The sequence below is a fragment of the Letharia columbiana genome (assembly GCF_014066305.1).
Source record: "Letharia columbiana isolate WasteWater2 chromosome Unknown Sc0000008_s0, whole genome shotgun sequence".
Lineage (NCBI taxonomy): Eukaryota > Fungi > Ascomycota > Lecanoromycetes > Lecanorales > Parmeliaceae > Letharia > Letharia columbiana.
In genome coordinates, this window is record NW_023501044.1 from 184,286 (window position 1) to 206,570 (window position 22,285).

At 34.1% G+C, this 22,285-nt stretch overlaps 2 protein-coding genes across 2 annotated transcripts; one reads left to right on the plus strand and one right to left on the minus strand.

Moving 5' to 3' along the window:
- Positions 1–6,804: 6,804 nt before the first annotated feature.
- Positions 6,805–7,608, minus strand: HO173_003398 (uncharacterized protein; the record flags this gene model as incomplete). The annotated part of the gene is made up of 1 exon (XM_037305325.1): positions 6,805–7,608. One exon carries the CDS (start codon positions 7,606–7,608, stop codon positions 6,805–6,807), a length of 804 nt encoding a protein of 267 aa, XP_037167733.1.
- Positions 7,609–8,228: 620 nt separating this feature from the next.
- HO173_003399 (uncharacterized protein) lies at positions 8,229–9,598 on the plus strand (the record flags this gene model as incomplete). Its single annotated transcript, XM_037305326.1, has 2 exons — positions 8,229–8,334; positions 8,382–9,598. The coding sequence occupies 2 exons, from the start codon at positions 8,229–8,231 to the stop codon at positions 9,596–9,598; spliced, it is 1,323 nt and encodes a 440-aa protein (XP_037167734.1).
- Between the last annotated feature and the right edge of the window lie 12,687 nt (positions 9,599–22,285).

The window sequence follows — 22,285 nt, forward strand, 5'->3', positions numbered from 1 at the left end:
GCACGCAGGAATGGTTTCTGTCTCTGTCTGGGAAAGCTGTGTAGATAAAGTGGACCATCAGGTTGAAAGGACAGTATGACGGTGGAGCCCCAATTGCATTCCTATCTGCACACCCTCCTTCAACTCCAGTCGCATACAATCCAAAGCCAACACCCTGCGGTGGCATCGGAGGAGAGCCACTACCCACGCAATGGCAGAACCAGGCCCAGAGCGCGAAGTGTTTTAACGGTGGGAACATGTGGATCTATGTGCAGAGTTACGGGGATAACTGTCCACTTTTCTCATTTTTCTGCTTCTGCCCATCCTACTTCTTCCCTTTACTGCTTCTTCCCCCATTCAACCACAGCATAGACACATCAAGATGCTACAGGACCTTTAATATATTATTGAGCGTTATTGTTCGGTCAAAAAGAATTCCTGACAACCAGCCTACTCCGAGGATGCTCCATTAGCCACAGGTTATACAATTAGGTTGATGAGATAGAATCCACAAAGCTGGCGCGCCTTATAGGTCGCCTTAACGCTTTTATCAAAGCGGGGTTAAGAAACTTTAGAGGTTTAACCCTTACTTTAATCTCGATAGCTTCCTCTATAAACTACTAAGTAGATAAATTAATAATTACGCGAATTAAGAGAATTATATTTTATATATCGCGTAGATATTCTCGAATAAGATACGAGATCCGCTATCTCTTTAAATATAGACTTTAAGTTTTTATAGTAAGAGAAATCTAGCGTTATAGAAGAGTAATAAGAGAAGAACTACTAGACAAGAGTAGCTGGGTTCTTATTATGGAAATTAGTACGTATACTAGTTCGCTTTAAGTCTTTAAGTCTTAATATGAAAGTATAAGACTTTAGAAAGAGTTTTAATAGAGTTACACCCATTTTTTATATAGTTATATCTCTCTCTTTACTAGATAAATATAGGCTAATAATACGAGTATATCTTCTAGCGCTAAAAAACCTCTTATGATAGTACGCTATACTCTCGACTTTAATAATACTTTCGACTATAATAATACTTTATATATTATATATATCGTACTCTTAGTTATAATAATACTTTCTATAATAATAATATAATGATAATACGCTATATAATAATAATGCTATCGACTAGAGTAATACTATTAATACGTAAACTATAGACTCTAAAGTTAATTCCCGAGAGTAGATTTCGAAGACTCTCGAGCTCTAACTTACGCTTCGGGGCTAAAAATTACTTTAACTTACGTCTCGACGCGTAAAATAACGTATAATATACTGGAGCTAGAATATCGTTTAATATGCGGCGAAAGTTAATAGAAGTATTCTAGAATCTATTTATATCGTATAACTTAATCTAAGTTATAAATAAATTCTAACGTTAAAATAACTTTAAGATGAAATCCTCTAGTTCGAGATTATACTTTATTATAATTTGATAGTAATAATACTAATATATAGCCGCGAATTTGGCTAATGAAAATTCCTTAAATAGATTCTAATCTAAGTTCGAGCTTGAAAGGCTATACTTAAGTAAGTAAGTTAGATAAATCTATATAATTTTAATATATATTATAACGCTAATTAAGCTAAATATTGCAGCCTTCTAATATCGAATATATTTAGATTTCAAATATTTCTAAATAGAGAAATAAGTAATTCGAACGGTTAATATTAATTCTTCTTTATAATAAGTCTTAGTAGTGTAGTCGATACCAAGATCGATATCGATAAAGTCTATACATATCTCGCGAATATCGTTAAAATCCTATAACCGACGTTTACGATTTAGTTCTATAGAGATATTAATTTCAATAGCGACGTCGTCGATAATCTCTTATACTATTAATAGCCTTAAAATAAAGTAAAGTAATATCAAGATTCGCTAAGCGTCTTTAATTAAAGAATAGTTAATATTACGTAATATTCGCTTATATATCTTATTTAGTAATTAAGATAGTAAATCGAATAGATGATTAAGATAATCTTTACTACGAGAATATAACTATAAAGATTTAAATTAACATTTAACTCATCGAAATCTATAGAATAATTAGTCGAGATTCTTTAACGCTAATACTATATTATCGTTATTTACTTATACGCCCTTAATACGTTTAATTAATATATCTTAAATCTTATTATAATATAGTAATAATTTTCGAAGTCTTCGATCTATATTAAATCGACCAGATATAAAATCGATAATATTCTTATCTATCTCTATATTTTATATTATAACTTATTAATTAGCAGAAATATCGAGAGAATCGCGAATATCCGACTTATCCCTACTTGTAAAGAAGAGATATAGATCTTATACGCCTTAGTTTCGCATTAACTCTAATATATTAAGCATATACTCTCGTAGTTTATTTCGAGGGCTCTCGTTAAGCGCGTTTAATATAATATATATCTAATAAAATCTTTAAATTAGGCGATAGAGATACTTTATAAGCATTAACGATAGAGGTATATCGACTTTATATAACTTATATAGTCGAATAAGATCTATATAGTTATCTTAAAGCTAACTTAATAATTATAGTAGTAGTAACCGTAGTATAGTTAATATATTCTATTTCGACTTATCGTTAAAGATAAAATAAAAGAATATAATTCCGACGTTAAGGTTAGATCTTCGATATCGTAGAGCGAATTATATCGCTATTAAGTATAAGACTAACTTATTAGATTTCGTAAATTCGTTTAACTATATAATAAAGTTCTCCTCGATTAATTATCTTAAAAACTAAGAACTCTTAATAAGTTACGTCCTCGTATTAAAGTGTTTTTTTATATACGCTATATTATAGTCGATAGTAGCATTAGATACTTTTAGTTAGTTACGAAGATTAGATAATATTTAATCGACTCTAATTAAGTCTAAAAGAACTTTCACTTAAATAATATTATCTTAAACTCTCTAAGTATTCTTAAGCTATAATACGCTTAGTGTAGAGAATAGATTACCACGTATATCATTAATATCTTTATCGAGTTTCTATAGAGTACTTCGTCGAAAAGAATATATTACTCGATATTCTATAACTCTAATAGCAGCCTTAATTCCCTATAAGGGGATTTCGCTAAATTTCTAACACTCATCCTATAGTTCTTAAATGAATTCCTCGCAACTATTTATCGACATTATAAAAAGATGAAAAAAAAAACTCGATGCTCTCGATTAAGCTTTATTTCTCTACTTGAAAATAGCGATCTAATAATATCTTTCTAAGATATTAAAAGATTTCTAAAAGGCTATTAAGTCTCTCAATCATATAAATAAGCTTTAAGTCTCGATTTTCTTAGATATTATAGAAGTCGACTAATAACTATATAACTTAAATTCCTAGCGAGATTAACTCCGTTACGCTTACCGCGACGAAGAGCGAATTAATTATTAAAGTCAATCTCGGTCTTAATATTATTTAGGGTAATTATTTTCTAGAAGAATAATTAGTAAAGATAATAGATTAAAGAATCTAGATAATAGAAGTTCTCTTCATTCACGGTTTCGTAGAACGAGGGGAAATACTTTTATATCAAACAGTATATTAGCCTCGCCGTTAGTCTTATCGCTATTATATTCTATATAATAGCATTATTATCTTAAGGCTTTAATAGGCTAATATAACGTATATATAGGCTATACTATAGACATACAGCGGTAGTCGTAATTACTTAAGCTAAAGCAATTTATTTAGTACGAGATTCTACTATGGCGAGATCTCATCATCGAGCCCTCAATATATTAATAGTATTATAACTTCTTATTCTTAAGCAACTTCCTTACGCTTACGATATCTAGAGTCGAGGCGATAGGGGCCTTAGCGCCCGGGGTATTTCCGCTCTTGGTACAACATACTAAACACTTCGACGATACCGTACGGCCCTTCAAACGCTGTAAAACTCTGCAAGAGTGGCAAGAAGCAGAACTGTTGGTCAGGATCTTGCCCATGGAGAATTATATGTGGAGGTGCCACCACTCTCGCCTTAAGAAGCGAAAGCATTGTTGCGATTGAAACTGAAAGGATCTGCGAGCTCTTTCGACGTGTCGAGTACTACAGAAAGGCTTCTGGATGTCCTAGGATATATTCCGCTAGCCGTCACGCAGGCTACTGCCTTTATTATCCGCAATCGATGGACCCTTTAAGGCTATCTAGCAGCCCTTAAAAAAGATAAGTAAAACCTAATAGAATATCTAAGTCAGGAGCTTTAAGATCCTCGAAGACCGCGTGGTTTTCCTAATCCGGTCTTTCGAACATAAAAACTATCCTTCGACTCACATCCTCGCCTAAGAGCCTAAGGCGGCGAAGCTACTATTATTTATAGCGATACTTAATTTATAGCGGATCTTAGAGAAGCTATTACGACGGCTAACTGAGAGAGAGATGGACTTTCGGATGGCGATCGATACGCTTGACGGGTTCGCTTTAATCAGTCAAGAGATTAGGGAAGAGACATACGCGATTCACCCACTCGTGTAAGCATCAGTGCACTACTGGCTAGAGCAGAGCAGTGAGAAAGCGGACTACGCGGGCCAAGCTTTACAGCTGTTAGCGGAGGAGTTCCCGAACGGTGAGCATGAGCATAGAGAAACGTGTGAGCCTTTATTGGCGCATGCTCAAGCAGTATTGTGCCATAAATACACATCAGAAAATGAATTGAAAGAAAGTAAGAGGACTCTCCAGGTCTCCCTCACTTTGTGGATGGTCTGGCCGTGAGAGTACGCGTCAGGGAGTACTCCTACCGCGGGGAGTACGCGCAGGGGGAGTACTACCTACCACCGTTTTTGAAGCTACCGAGGGGAAGGGGGATACTCGCTGGGGAAGTACTGGCCGGGGGACTACTCCCCATAGGGCAGACCTCCAAAAACCGAGGGTTCGCTAGGAAGAGTACTCGCTGAGGGAGTACGCGCAGGGGGAGTACTCCCCGTCTCACGTTTTGGGCTACCGCGGGGAGTACTCCCCGCCTCAGTTCTTGGAGCTACCGAGGGGAGTACGCGCAAGGGGGAGTAATCGCTAGGGGAGTACTACCCACCACCATTTTTAGAGCTACCATAGGGAGTGCTCGCAGGGGGAGTACTACCCACCTCACTTTTTGGAGCCACCGTGGGGAGTATGCGCAAAGGGAGTGCTCGCAGGTGGAGTACTCACCGTACTCCCCAGCACCCCTCAATTTTTGGAAGGTTTACTAGTGGGGAGTACTCCGTATAATCCAAAAAGTGAGGGGGATGTTGGGAAGTACTCCCCTGGCGAGCACTGGCTTCTAGGGTACGGCTTTCACGGTACTGCCCTTCACGGTGCTACTTTCCCTAGTACTGGCTTTCAGTACTGGCTTCTACATTACTGGCTTCCCCAGCCTCACCACCCTCCACAATTATGACCGTTGGGCACTTGGCCTTTACGTCCAGTTTGCCTTTTCGATTCTGTATCTCATTTCTACATTCAGGGTGGGGCTAGGTTGCTGTCCTTCGAGAACAGGATTTCTCGTTGTCTGGTCGCATGGTAGAAGTTCCTTATTCTCGAACCTTCTTGCTGCGCCTTATCCTGCAGTAGTATCTACTTCTTGCTTCCCCCTTCTGGCTCCGCGCGTCCAATTACTGCTCCTAATTCCTAATTCGATTCCGCGACTCTGTCAACGTCCTCTTTCCAACTGTCAAGGAGTGTCCTCCGGACAATTGTTATCTGGAGACAGCTGTCTCCAGGAATACCTACGGTTTCTCGCCGGGCTTGTTACAAAGAGGCTCAGAGATGTATATTATTAGTCCGCGATGCGACGTGTGGCACTAAGACCAGTGCGGGCCGGACCTAGAAAATTACCTGCAGAACGAAAACTTCTGATTCTCTTTTACACGCAGAGCACAGCAAGATAGCGTTAGATAAGCACTCTTTCCCCTCTTTTCTCAATATGTCTGTCCACTTACAGGCTGTCTCAGTAATATAGTTTGTATGTTAAGTGGTGCTGTAGGAAGTCCTGCGTGAACTAGCGGCTTTATCAATGAGTAGTATCACAATCCCATTGGCTTTTGTACCGTCGGTTAGTAATCCTTGGAAGTGGTTACGTATTGAGGCGGAGTCAAGGCTTTATTGCTCCTGCTTAGCCTTTCATCGCACGTGACAGTAGTTTTCTACGTACACTCAAAAAACTACTGCCATGTAATCTGGCGCCCTTTAACTGAGGAGTGAATGGGCTACTATCTAGGAGTACTAGAGTCCCATTGGCTTTTATGTCCTTCGTCAGCAATCCTTCACATCCTCGCTCCTTCTCAGCCCCTCGACCCATATCACGGTAGTTTTCAGCGCTATGTACAAAAACCCACTGTCGTGTGACCTGGCACTCGTTACCTGAAAGGTTCCCCCTCTTGACTGCAATCATAAAGGATGAGTTAGATGCCGAAAGATCCGTCTTTACTACGTAATGCAGTCTGACTTCCTCACGCCGACCTCGTGTCTTAGGCATTGAGCGAAGTACTTCCTGTATCCACTAGGGAGGTGTGGGAGTTGGGTGGGAAGGGAGTTGTGTTTTGTAGACGTCATCATTTGAGCCGCTTCGAACCTTTTTTTTTTTTATGTTTTCAACGCTTAAAATAGTGAATCTGTACCTTGTAGAATGGTGAGCCGTCTATGGACTCGCGATAAGCCCAGATTCAGGGGATGGTTAGGACGTCTACTGACTGGATTTGAAGAGGGTTCCCTGGGTTCTCCCGCCAAGTTTCTGACCCTGCCATGACACTCTCCCCGGCCCCCTCCCTCACAAAGTGATATGTGCCAAGAAATGTAGATTCTGTGCCATTTGAGAGGCGAATACAGATCACAGTTCATCATCAGTATCATCCAACAACTCCATCTCCAATTCTCCTAGTGTCTTTGTAAGTGCCCCTTCTTCAACCACGATCTCAGCATCGGTCCTCCTCTTCAGCGCCTTCAGTAACCCAACGATCGCCTTTGTCCTCTTGTCCATCTCCCCATCTCCCAGCAGCATCTGAGACTCGAAGGTGCGCCAGCTTGGTTGATAGGTCAATCTGAAGTGCTTGATCATGGGTGCATTTGAGTCTTGTTCATTTGCTAAGAGCCTAAGGATACGCAATACTAGCTTTCCAGCGTGTGAGAAGTAGCTGCCGCCCCTGGTAGCGCCCCAAATCGCATGGCGCGAAGTCACCAAGTGTATTTTGCGCAGGCGTTGGAAGCAATGTGGGTAGATATAGCCTTGAGCCATAGATCCAAATAGCGCTTCGAATTCTAAGCTTCGATTTCGACTCCGCCGTGACAATTTGTTCGCACTCTCGACAGTCGCTTCAGTATCTTCGCGGAAAAGGCTGGGGGGGTCAACGAGTCTGTCAGGGTATGTGCCGAGCGTGCATTGCCTTACAACTGGCGTGGCAAGATGGATTCGGACACTAATGGTGTCGTAGAGGACTGAGATGGCCTCGGAGTATATTTGCTTGTTGACTCGGAGAATGGTGGGGTCGATGTTGAAGGAGGCTTCTCTGCCATGCCTATCATGGTAGAGTGTGTAAACGCGCGCAGGATCGGGGCTGAGGAGCTCCTTGTAGATCTTCGTACGTAGCTCAAGAGGGAGAGTGTGCAGTAGTGAGGCTTGAATATTGGAGCCCATGTTTCGCGGCTTGTTGACGGTAGTGGAATGAAGCAATGAGCAAACGTGGCAGCGGGGATATTCCCGAATGCTTGGCATCGCTGTAAGAAGGAAACGGCTGGCGTGCACTTATTTTACTTATTTATTATAGCTCCGTGAACGCAAACAGTTGAAGGTCCAAAATTGGAAAACTTTCTAGAATTGGATTCGTCCTGACTTATCAGAGAACCTTTTATAGGTGGCATTTCTCATTATTCTCGCATCAATATGTTGTAATGTTGATTATATCCTATTCAAAATGATCCATCTGGCTCAAGAAATCTGGGATCAAATTACGCAAGATTTACCTTCGTTTTCCGCTACTCAGATCTTTGGATTTAAAGGAAAATAGCGGAGCGTTAGTTAAATCTCATATAATCCGTAAGGCTAGGCTAGTAATGGTCTTGGACGAAATTTTAGCCAGTCGTCACGGAATACGCTTGGCATTTTCTCATCTCTAAGGGCAGCTAGCCTTCAAGTTCTGCGAGTTAACCAAGGCAAATACTTGTGCCTCAAGCTTGAAGGTATGGAGACTTCCGTATCTTATATCGTAGATTCAGCGGCTGCAGGCAGCGGATGATGAGCTCCGCTAGGGGGCCGCCATGCAGGCTTCGCACCTGGACGTCCGCCAGGAGGGTTCGCACTTTGGAAATACCAATGCTCTCCACAGTCAGATCTTCCAGGGCAATTTCTATGGGCTTACCATCAGTTAGACACCCACCAATACGGACAGAACACAAGCTGATAATGCTCAGATCCGACGGCTGCTGCCCAAGTCGCCCCTGGCTCGTATGAGGGCCATTACGCCAACTCGTCCCTCCGACCGGCCCTCAACTACGTCTCGCGACCACGACTTCACCAAAAGATCAAAGAACAGTTGCACGACCTCAAGGATGACGGGGTGGAAGACGTGCAGATCCTGGTAGTGCGGGGACTCGGTGGAGCGGGCAAGTCGCAGCTGGTGCTGAACTACATCCGCGAACATCGACAGGACTACACTGCTGTGTTCTGCATCGAAGCTGGATCGAAGGAGTCGATTGAACGCGACTATGTCCAAATCTACCGACTCCTCTACAGTCGCCAGATGGATGCAGGCCACGAGATGGTGAAGGTGGAAGATGCGGTGGCTGCGGTCAAGCGCTGGTTTCATGGCCGTGAGGGGCGATGGCTAGTGGTTCTAGACAGTGCGGACATCATCGACAACGATCGAGACAAATCTTACATCGACCTGGGATATTTTATCCCTGACGCGCCTGGAGTGCATGTTATTATCACCTCGCGGAGCTTAACAGCTAAGGAGATGACAACGCTGGACACGGTGGAAGTAGCGGATATGGAGCCACCGGAGGCGATAGAGCTGTTCCAAAGATGCGCGAAGATAAAGGAAAAGGGCCAAGACATCGCGACGGAAGTGGCTCAAATCGTCCAAGAGCTGGGATACTTAGCCTTGGCAATCACCCTGGCAGGTTCATACGTATCGGTGACGGCTCGCTTGTCGTCTGATATTAGGCGGTATCTCCTCGAGTACCGCGAGCGGCGAAAAGAACTACTTCGACGGCGGGCCAAGCGGCATATACATCAATACGGAGAAAGCGTTTTGAGCACATGGGAAGCATCATTCGAGGCGATTGAGAATCAGAATCCAGCCGCGGCCCGCTTGCTGAGTCTATTGGCGTTTGTGAACTTTGAGGATATCTTAGTCTCTTCGATGGGGACGGGGCCGGTGTCCTGGCGAGCGCTCCCAATCGTGGTGCGGAACCATCAGAGGCCACGACATCGTCTAATGAGACGTGGCAGTCGTTCCTCTTCTCTGAGCAGTAATGGACAGTATGTGAGCTTGAATCGGCGTTCGAGACGCTTCAAAGTTATTCTCCGATTCAGCGGAAACCGGATCAAAAGAGCTATACGATGCACAAGCTCGAATATGCATGGGGCCAAGACCGGTTGGAGGCGGACGGGAAACGGCAGCTGAGCAGCCTCGCCACGGAGCTTATGGCAGATGCCACCGCCGAGAATCAGATCGATCCTAGTTATCAACTCCGGCTGGTGCTGCATGTGACGGCTAGCTTTGGTATGTTTGTCCTCTGCATGAACCACTGGACGAGCTTGCGATGGGTCGACTCGCTGTGATCAATAAAATAGAAGGCTTCCTATTCAGGATAGGACGGTGGTCCGAGGCGATGCGAGTATTTCACTTGAGAAAAACAGAGAAGCTAGAGCAAGGAGCATCCTGACGAGCGATTACTGTCTTGCCTATTTGCTGCACCAAAAGAAACGGTACAAGCATGCGGAAATGTTTTACCATCGAGCATACTCTGGAAGTAGAAAGACACTCGGAGAGAAGGACCCGACTACTGCAGCATGCTTACGGTACTAATCAAATAGGAGTCTTTGTTTTGCGGATTCAAACGCATGCCCATTTCTTTTCCCATCACTATATTTCTGCCCATCCTACTTCTGCTTCATACTGCTTCTTCTCCTACTCAACTATAGCATAAATATATTAAGGTGCTATATGTGAGGGGGTAGTCCTTTGGCAGTCAGCTAGCGGACATAGGCTACAAAAGACGTAGTGTCGTTATGGGGTTTAATAGTATATTTGGTAATAGAACTAATCTCTAAGGAACACCAAAACTCCGGGGTATACGAAGTAGACCTATGTCCGCCAAGCCCCTAGATATACGAGGCACGTTATTAAAACTAAACCCTAAAAGGGACTCTAATATAATATATACGATATCGACGCTTTAGCGTAAGTAGCGTTAAGGTCTATAACGTATTAGGTCTAATAATTACCTCTTCTTCTAGGCCTTAATTTCTAGACACTTAAATAAAGATAGAATACTTATTAAAAAACCTTTAAACCTTAATAGAAAAATAAGAGAAAAGAGTTAATCTATTAAGATTATAATATTATTTTAATAATGCGATAGAACTAACTCTTACGCGTCGTAGGCGCGTTACTAATATATTATATAATAATATTAATACTACCTTTAAGAATAATATCGCTTTTATAATATTAATTAATAATAATTTATAGTAAGTTAACGCGTTTAGTATCGACGTTCTTATAGCGCTAGTTAATAGCCTCTATAGCGAATAATATTAGATTTAAGAATTTATAATAAATTCTCGAAAATCTAGTAAGTAAAAGGAGAGAGAAGAGTTTTTCTATAGGTAACGTTATTTCTATAGCGTATTATATCTATAGCGAAGCAACGTAGTAATAATCTTTATTATAGAGATTTGAAGGGAGTAATCGATAAAGCGACGCGTCCGCGATAACGCCCTCGATTATTAATTAATAATAATAGTAGAAATAATAACGATAGCTAGGCGACGCGGCTCTATAGATAATAGCGAAATATTACCGCGTCGCTGCTATTTATATTATTAGATATTATCTACTAGTAATAGCGCTACAATAGAGAATATAAAAACCTCTTTTAAATTATTTATTTTTATTCTTTATAACTTCTAATATCTCTCTTATAAGTACTTACTCTAGCGCTATAACGTCGATATTAATATTAATATAAGTATAATATATCTTATTATACTAGTAGTCTACTTCTCTTTATTATAAATATCTTATTATTATTAATCGCGTTAGTGCGTAAACTAATAATTTTATAATACTCTTTTTTAATAATAATAATAACTTTAATAGTAAGTATATAGTCGCTTTATAGGCGCGACTACTAACCCTTAACTATTCCTATTACTATCGCTTTATATACGTATCTACTAATAAGTTCTAGTATCTAATTTATTATATAGAACTTGCTTTTATCGAGGCGATAATTTATATATTTAAGATAAGTCTTTCTTTTATAATAACTGTAAGGCTAGAAGATATAGTATTAGTCGCTATATTAAAATCCCTCTATATCTTTAGACGTAAATAAGAAAATTAATATAACGTTATCGCCGCGCTAAATAGTTTTAAAAGCTATCTCGTCGATATACTAAGTTTAATAAAGAGATTATCTAATAATATAAGTTATAGAAGTATATAATAGCGATAACTTCGATTATCTCTACTATAATTATAGATCTTTAAGGCTAGCTCGTAACGATATATAAGTATATAGAGAAATTAAAGGGAATAAATAAGTTATTAGAGAAGAAGCTTAAAAGCCTTTATTAATATATGACGAACGTCGATAGATATTAATATGAAGATTATACTTTAATTATCTTCTCGTTAGAGAACTAAGTTAATAAACTCGATTTAAGATCTAACGCTGAGATAGTAGAGGATACTTAAGTAGCGATCTTTTTTTAGTAGTAGCGCTGACGTAAGGCTCTTAGATAATTCTTTAATAACTACTCTAGATAAAAATACGTCTATATTAATAGCACGTATTTTAATACGATAAACTCTCTTTATAGTAGAGCTTAGTAGATAGTTAAATAATATAATTATTTTATTAATCTATATCTTAATAGTAGTAAGTATAGAGGAGTACACGCGTAGTATAAGTATTATCTAGAAATATATCTAATCTAATTAATAATTATATCTTATTTTATTACCTTCGCTTACTCGCCGTTAATTTATATAATTAATTAAGCTTTTTAGTAATAAGAGACTTATTATTTATTACTTAGTACTTTCGCTTATTACTTATCTACTTATAAGCTTAAATTAGCTCGCTAGTATTAATAAGTTCGTTATCTAATAATTATTAATTATACTCTTTATCTTAATTAGTTTATTTAATTTTATATTAAACGCCTTTCTTATACTTAATCTTATTAATAATTTCTTTAATCTTTTAAAGCTTATTATTATTAATAAGATTAAGAGTCTATATAAAGACTTTTACTATATTATTATAATCGCGAAGATAATAAGACTTAAGTAACGATATATAAAAGATATTATAAATTCTATACGTTAAGAATAGAAGTAGACGATATATCTACGCTTCTATCTTATCTATAATCTAAAATAGTCTTATAAATTTATAAGATAACTTCTTATTTAGATATTTCTACTTTAGATTCTTAGTCGCTAGTATTATTAAATTACTTATCTTATAGCTTTAAAACTAATATATTTTATTATAGTATTTAAACTAAATCGTAACCGCGCTATAAAGACGCTTTATTATCTTATTCCTTAATATTTATAACTTCTTTACTCTATTATTTATAGCGAATATCTCCCTCTCGATAAAGTTATTCTTAATCTCTTAACGGATTTTAGAATAATATTCGTATATTAGAAAGAACGATATTATTTTGATAGAGGAATATTAATTATTTATATAAGCGAACTCTACTATTAATAGTTATTTCGCTTAAATATTTTACTTATTATTAGCGAATACGCGTAAGAAGTATTTTAGTATCTAATTTTATCGCTTAATCTATTTATTAATTTGCGAGTAAAAGACGATACTTAAGCGTCGTTTAATTTTAGAATAAAAGTAAATAGCGGACTAAAAGCTACTGATAAATATAGAGCCTCTATTATTAATAATATTATTTGATATACTATAGCGATATACTATTTCGAAATAAAATACTTCCGCTAGTTAAGCGATATCGATTATAATAAATATAGAAATATATCTTATTATTTTTGTAAATCGATTTATTATAATTAGAATAGTATCGTAGATAATACTCTTATATTTACTCGCTAATAAGTCGATAATAAAGTCTATAGAAATTTCCTTTTATAACTTAATAGCGATAGAAAGCGAGCTTAACTCGCTATATAGGCGATGTCGCGGAGCTTTAGTTCGCTAGTAAACATTATATATCTTAATATAATCGATAATTTACTTTAGGCTTTTATTTTAATAGTATTTACGAGTAAGTAGTTTATACGTCTTCGCAGCGCTAAAGTATCTTAATAACGAATTATTATAATATTTGCTAATGAGCTCTTCTCTTAAGATCTTATTTTTAGAGATATAAAGGTAATTATTATATCTTAATAGTTTCTCGAAGTCTAAGATTTATACTTAGCTATATGCGCGACGCTTAATCACTAGTTTATTAATATTAATTCGAAAAGAGCTTATCTAATCATTATAGATTTATAGATCTTAAATTAATATTTTTATTAGTCTTTAGAGTATATTATAAGTAGTCTCTTACACGATCTTAGACTTTCTTCTAGAAATAATTATTTAAATATCGATAATATAGAATATAAGCGCTATCGCCGCTATAACCTTCTTACTTCTTTATAACTACTCGCTATTAATTTAAAGTGCGAGTTTATTTTATAGTGTTAATAAAAGTTTAATATTTAACGACGAAGTTTTTTTATAGTTAAAACGTCGCGATAGTGGATCGATAGAGTTTAGTTTATCTATTTAATGAAAAATCTTAAAGTTATAAATAGCTAACTTTAGCGCTTAACGGGCTTATTTGAAATTTAGTTCCTTCTACTTTATAAAGTCTTTAAGGTTATTATAGTTTATTAGAATCTTAATATAATACGTATTACCTTCTAGATAATAACGTTATTACTTTATAAACGCTACGATAGCGAGTAGCTCTTAATTATAGATCTTATAGTTTTACTTTATAGAAATTATTTTTCTAGACTAGAATACTACTAGTCGCTAGTGATTATTCTTATTTAATTACGAAAGTATAATCTTTATATTAAAGTTAAAAGCGTCGATCTTAAGATATAGCTTCAAATTTAAATCGTAATAACGTAGAAATAATATAATTATAAAAGTACTTCGAAGCTATTAAAACGCTAGCTTAGCGCTATCTATTTACTTTAATAATTTAGATTTTTTATTATTTTTACTCCCTTTAAGTAAGTTAATAAGTAATATTACTATACTAAAATAGTTATAGATAAATTACTAATAGAAATTAGTAAAGTCTAAAAAGACTTATATATTTCGATAATTTTTTAGTTTTTAGTTACTTCTTAATAATAGCGATATATTTTTAATTTATTATAACACCTTTAATAGATATAATAAACTCTAGAAACTTAATTCGTTTAATATAGAATTAATACTTCTTTAGGCTAGCGTATAGTTGAAACTAATATAAATACTTAAGTACTTACTTAATATATCGCTAATACTTTACTAAATTAGCACTATAAATTAGAATATTATTTAAATATATTATATATATTATATTTATTAGACTTATAAGAGCTCTATTAATATACGCTTAAAAAGTTATTAGTATATTAGCGAGTCTAAAAGGTATAATTAAATATTCGAAGTGGCCGTAGCGACTGCGGAACGCTATTTTCCACTTATTATCTTCTTTGATTTAAATTTGATAGTAGATATTCTTAAGATTTAACTTCGTAAAGACTTTGACCTCGTATAAGCGATTTAGAGTCTCGATAATTAGAGATAGCGAGTGTCGATTTTTAATAGTTATCGTATTTAGGCCCCGATAATCAACGTAAAAATAAAGCCCCCTATTCTTTTTAGAAATAAAAAGAATTAATACTTCGGCTAAGGAAGTCAAATAGCGAATCTAGTTTTTCTAAAGAGAGTTCTTTAAATAACGCTATAGCTTCGCTAACTTCGTTTAAAATAGATTATATAAAAGACTATATAGCGGCTTTTTATCGCTTTTAATCTTAATAATATAGTCTTTCTACTTAAGCGTAGGTAAGATCTCTATTTTTTTATTAGAAAAAACGTTATTAAACTCTAGTAACTTCTAAGAAAGCTTTAGACTATACTTATTTTTCGATTCGCTTCGCATTACTATAGCGTATATAATCGCGAATATATTTAGCTTCTCTTCGATAGTTTAAATAAATTTAGTTAATTCTTTAATCTATAATTTATTAGCGTTAACTTTAAATCGCTATTACTTCGTCGCTAGATTTAATAATACTTATAATTAATTTAGCTTAGATATATTTAATATAATATTAAAGCCTTTTTAATTAATAGTATAGAAGAGTATATTATACTTCTTACTTTAACTCTAGCTATCTATTAATTAATAATTTAACTAATACGCGCTATAGTAATATATACTTTAATCGCTTAACGCTTTCGATTGCGATAAGATAGTATTATAAGATTTTAAGTTCTATTAGATCACGAACTTTTATGAAATTAAATTAATATACGCTTTAGTATCGAGTAGAGTAACGAGTTACCTCTATTTACTTTAAAGCTTTATTTATCTCTTTATAAAGATAGAAGAAATTATCTCTATTAATCGTCGTTCTTATCTCGCTTCTAAGGCGGTTATAAGATCGAATCTTTTTTTACTAATACTACGTCGATATAGGCTATAGGCGATTTATCGAGATCTAGATATTTAGATATTTAATAACCCTATTTATTATAATAAAAATAACTATTCTTCTTATAATTAGAATTAAAGGATTCGACTTTACACTTTACGCTATTATCTTAAATACGCGCTATATAAGCATCGCCGTTTAAAATTAATTTAGACTTCGAAATTCGATTCTCTAGAGGTTTATTCTTAGCGAACCCCTCGAAGACTTCGAATAAGAATTATCGTTAAAGCGTATATATTCTAAAATCTTTTTCTATATAATAGCCTAGATAAGAATTTCTTCTCGTTATTTCGGTATACTATTAGTATTTAGAATCTTATTCTTAAGCTCTAATCTAAGCTTAGTTAAGAAGAAATTAGCTTAATACTTCTTAGAAAATAGAGTTATATAGGCCTCTAGCTCCTTTAAATAAATCTTAAAAATAGATATCTTCTAATTAAAGCGTTATTTAACTTTCTCTTACTTTTCGTAGATAAGGAGATAGCGATTTATTAGATCCGTTACTAAATCAAATAGAAACTACTTAAAGAATTCGAAAGTTATATCTCTTAGATTATAAGTTTAATAGTATTTATATTATTAAATATTAAGATCGTCTTTTAAGAATTATATATAATAGATAATCCTTAATTAGTTAATAATAAAATATTTAGAACTTATAAGAAACTTAATTTCAATTTCGCGAAATTAGCGTAGGTGTCTCCCTTATTAATACCCTTATAAAAACGTATTCTTTTAAAACGAAGTATTTTCGCTTTAATTAATATATTCGCTAAAGGCGCGATAGTAATCGATATAGATAGATCTTCGCTAATCGTAAACGATAAGCTAGCGTTATAAAGCTCGCGATTACGAGCCTCTAATATAGCTAATTCTTATTCTTATTCTAGATAACGATTTTCAACCTTAACGACTATAAGACGTTCTTTTATAGTAAGATCTTTTACTAGTAAAAAATTCTCGAACTTATTATTAGCATTATAGCGGCTCTCGATATTACCTTCGTTTTCTACTATATAATTTAGAGATAAATTCAATATCGTAACGATAATAGGCCTTTTCTTTTAAAAGATAGAGAGATTAGAATTATAAGAGCGTAGTTTATTAGCGATTAGCTAATAAATATAGATTATAAAAGACGTAGTATCGTTATAGAATTTAATAGTATATTTAATAGTAGAACTAATCTCTAAGAAATATTAAAACTTCGAAGTATATAAAGTAGATCTATATCCGCTAAGCCCCTAGATATACGAGATATATTATTAAAATTAAACTCTGAAAGGGACTCTAACGTAGTATATGCGATGTCGATATCTTAACGTAAGTAGCGCTAAGGCCCATAACGCATTAGGCCTAATACTATAGCATCTTTAATATATTATTGAGTCTAATTAGCTAGTTAAAAAGAATTTCTAACGACTAGTCTACTCTAAGAACGATTCTATCAAGAGAGCGGGTATTAGTATTATTATCTCAGCTTTCTCAACGTCGCTATCGTATAATATTACTTATATTACTAAGTATATACGATATAATATTAAATCTCTTAACACTTATATATCTTCTAAAGTCTCGACTAAACTAAATCTCTTATTCGATAGATCCTTTACTATTAAGTTATAAGAAATCTCGCGAATAGTATAATTAAAGTCTTTGAATAGTAGGTTAATAGATAATAGATATAAGGTTTTCTAAGCTCTAGTGAGCTTAAAGCTCCGATATATCGACTTTATATATACGATTTCTATTATGCTAAAAGGCTACTATTAATAATTAGTTGATTAATAAGTATAATATCTTTTATTTCTACGAATAAGTAATATAACGTCTGCGTAATATAATCGCGCTAGCTAATTTACCTTTTTTATTAAGTTTAGTTTCCTTCGAGTAAACTACTATACTTTTACTATCGCTGCGTAAGATATATTCTAGCTTTTCTATTAATTCGACGATAACGTTCTTAGTAGAGAACGAGTGGGGAATATTGTATAGACGAGCACGATATCTCTAAACTTCCTATTCCACTTCTAAATCCCCTTTATCTCGTCTTCCTCACACTTTTACGTTTCATTTTTAAACCGTCCCTTTAGCTTCGTTTTTGAAAACTCCTCTCCCCTTAACCTAATCCTATAAAGCTCCAATTTTAGCCCGCTTTCTACGATTCGATTCTGGCGCTAGAAGAGTAGAAATATCCTCTAATTCCCTAGATTTATTCTTGAAAGGCTATACACTCTAAGATAGTATATTAACTCGAAGATTATATAAATTTCGAGTATAAGTAAGCTTAAAATATCTAAAAACTCGAAGGCTATATAACTTAAAAGTAACGTCGAATAAAAAGTATATACTCGAAGGATATATATTCTTCGAGTTAAAATAATATCTTAGGGTGTAACTTTATAAAGATAAATCTAGAAAATTATAGAATATTTTTACTCTATTAATATTAGAGCTTTTTAAATTATTAAAGTATTAAGATAAATATATCGTAGAATAATTTCTCTTATATATATAAGTAATTCGTTAGATTAGAAAAATTAATAATTAATCTAAAACTTATCGAGATATATTAAATTCTATTAGATATATAAACTTCGTAAATAGTTATTATATAATTCTTAAAATGCATTATAGTATTAAGCGTAATTATTATATATTCGAGATAGAGAAAAGAATAGAGTTCGCGGAGCCGAAAAGGGTAACGGCGGTCGAAGTACCGCTATAATAAATATTTACTATTAAGATTATAAAGTCGCTTCTCTAAAAATAGATTAATATTATCGAGATAGTAAAGGTATTAATAAGATTTATATCTTATAGAAAAGAGATAAAAGATTAAGAAGTTCGACTTAAACTCGAATTTAATAACGTTTAAGAGACGTTCTACGTTATTAAGACTACGTTTTCTCATCTAAATTCTTTATATTCGACGGGCTTTACGAAATATTTCCTTCTATCGAATATAGAGCGATACTATATTATCGATAATAAAGATATATTAATTTATATTATACTCGATATTATAAGTTAATAATAGATCGAAAAAGATCTTAATAATACGTAATCGTTTTATAAACGCGTATCGAACGCGCTTTAAAATATAAAGAATAGAACTAAGTAACTTCGTATCTCTCTCGAGCTACGCTTATATATATTATATTAAAATAATAGTATTATATTCTTTTTAAATCTACTTTATAAGTTCCCGCTCTTATACTTTAATCTTTTAATTTACGATTTATTTAATCTTCTTATATTAATCGTAGATAGCTTATCTCTATATACGATAGATAAATATAAATTAATATCGAATACGCTGGAATAGTTCGTCTCGACGGCCGCGAAGCTTCTGGATTTCTTTCTTCTAATAAATATTTATACTCTATATCTTAGTTAGCTCTTTAGATCGTTAGAAATTAATTTATCGACTTATTCTATTAGTCGCTTAGATTAACTTCGTTTAAGACGTTATATTCTTATATATAATCTAGATATTATATCGAATTATATAAGATAGATAATTACGCTAAAAGATAATTAAATTAATATAATTTATAATTAGATTATAGATAACTTTATTAAAATTAAGATTATTTAATAAATAATTATATTAGCTAAGACTTCGTAAAATTAGAAATCTCTAAATTTATTATTAATAATATTTTCGATTACTCGTCGAAGATAATAGATTATTAAAATTTATACGAAGCTAGTCTCTTCTTCTAATCGTTTAATTTACTTATAATATTTATTATATAAGAGCGCTATATTAGTCGCGATAGTATAGTCTTAAAAGAATTATATAGATATATAAAATAACGATATATCTAGTATATTCTCTTTTTACGAGATTAATTAATAGTTTAATCCCTTTAGAATTCTAAGAGTTAGAATTATCTTAAGATTTATATTTAAGAAAAGATAGATATTATTATTATAGATGAGATCGATAATATAAAATATAATATAAAAGAGAGAATTAGTATTAATAAAGAATATATAAGTTTTTCTATATATCTATTAAATTAATAAATCTAATTTCTTAATAATTACTTACGATCTCTTACGCTTCTTATAAAACTTAGTTTAAATAAGCTTTAACTATAAGATAAGCGTTATTCCTTTCGTAGTTTTATCGCGTTATATAAATAAATTTAGATCGTAATAGATGATTTCGAGAAGAACTTTAGATTAAAATTTAGTAAACGCGGCGATTAGTAGAATCGTTATTAGCTAAACCCGTTATTATTTATATAAGAAGATATTAATATTCGTTACTTAATAGTAACGTAGTAGCTTTATAAAATTAATCGCATTTAAGAGAGACTTATTAGTTTCGCTATTATTTAGTCTATATTCTTTTACTAATAAATCGTTAATAAACTATTTTAATATTATTTATATATATAGAAATATTAATATAAGTACCTTAATTTATATTATAGATTTACTTTAAGATTAAAAAATTAATTTATCGACTTTTTTATTTAATATAGAGTTAGCTTAGTTAATATTAGTAGATTTTAATTAAACTAATTTTCTTAATAGAGTAGTTATTATATATTTAATAAAAGATATTCTTAATTCGATTTTTTATTAATCTTTTAAGTATATAATAGAGATTAATATCGACGATATTATAATATCTAGAGATTAAGAATTAATAGCGTAAGTAAAATAACTATAAATTTTATATTAGAGATAACTTACTCTCTCTATAAATCTTTAAAATAATTAATATATAAGTTAATAACGTTAATATAAAGAGTCGTTAATCGATAACTTTTATCGATCTTCTTATATTATATATTATAGTATTCTCGAGCTAAGAGCTAGTTTCTTATAAAGATAGAGAGGTAAGATAAGTTTATATCTTATTATTAAGTATATAGTAATACTTTATAATAAGCTATAGCGAACGATAATAAGAAGAATTATTTATATATAAAAGAGAGGATATAAGTTCTTAAAAATAGCGATAAATAGAGGAAAGTAGATTGAGTAGAGAGAAAGGTAGAGATAAAGATAGAGGGGAGAAGTAGGATTATTTTAATGGTCACCTAAAACGACTAGAAGTCTTAATATCCTCTCTCTCTCTCCCCTCTTCTCCCTCTTTTCCTTCTCGCCTTTATATCTATACTACTCGACTATAAATCGAGGATTTTATAAGCGATCTATAATAAAGTAATAAAGATAATTAAGAAGATATAGAATCGTCTTAACTCGATACGATCGACTAGTATATAAGTCTATATATAGCTATTAAGAGACTAAAAGAAAGAGTAAGAGAGTCTATATAATATAGATAGAGACTCTAATATAAAAGGTGCTTAAAACGGCGTCGAAGTATATCGAAAATGGCGATCTTTTTATCTGAATTTAGGTTAAACGGCCTTAGAGTATATAAATTATTTAAATTATATTATAAAGCTTTTAGTCTAATATTAATTTCTTTATTCTAAAGAATTATAATTTAAAGTTATTATTAAAAAGATATAGGTAATAATAATATAAATTCGTATATAGAATTAACTACGATGGCTAGAGGCTAATTATATAGAGAGGCTAGGGTATAGCTCTAGCGATAGTCTCGATCCGTCGATCTATATCATTAAATTCTTAGCTAGCGAAGACTATTTATTTAATAGTTATATTATTAAAACTATTAAAGCTCGCTATTTATAATCTTCGAAGATTTTACTTTAGAAAAAAGAAGGAGGGTTTTAATATATAATAGTATAATTATTATGCGAATAGTATAGTTTTTATCTACTATTAAGGCCGGCGACGAGATCCAGCTGTACGTGCTGCCGGCTACGAACCTGCTTGCGTCGCGTGCGATGTCAATGTTGCCATCGTGCGCGGCGCTCTGTTGAAGCAGAGCCAAGAGGTCTCACCCCTGAAGGACGCGACACGTGGAGGATTCAGCGAACGAGAAGAGGACAACGAACGACCGTCGACAACATCTCAATACATGTCAACAGAGTCAACAACGTTACTGAGCAGCAGCGAACTGCATCTGTGATACAAAGAAGTATCGAGCCCTCGGGCAACCCCCTCCCTCTCTTCTTCGCCACGTCAACCACGCGCGCGCGCGACTTCTACGACAAGCTGCCCCTCTTAGAGCCTTCGCGATTCACCGAAGGAATCACTCTACGTGCCCCGCCTTGGGCAGCAATACTACAGATAGGATACGGTGCGCAGACACCGTACGGCATTTGACCACCTCAGGCCTCGTCCCCCTGACAGGTGGCAAACGCCAAGACTCTTGGCGGACGCGTGAATACGGAGACGTAGTGAACCTCTGCCCGGCGCCCATCAAGAGAGACAACGACTGCGAGTCCTTACTAACCCAGCGGTCACCTTCAACACGCAATT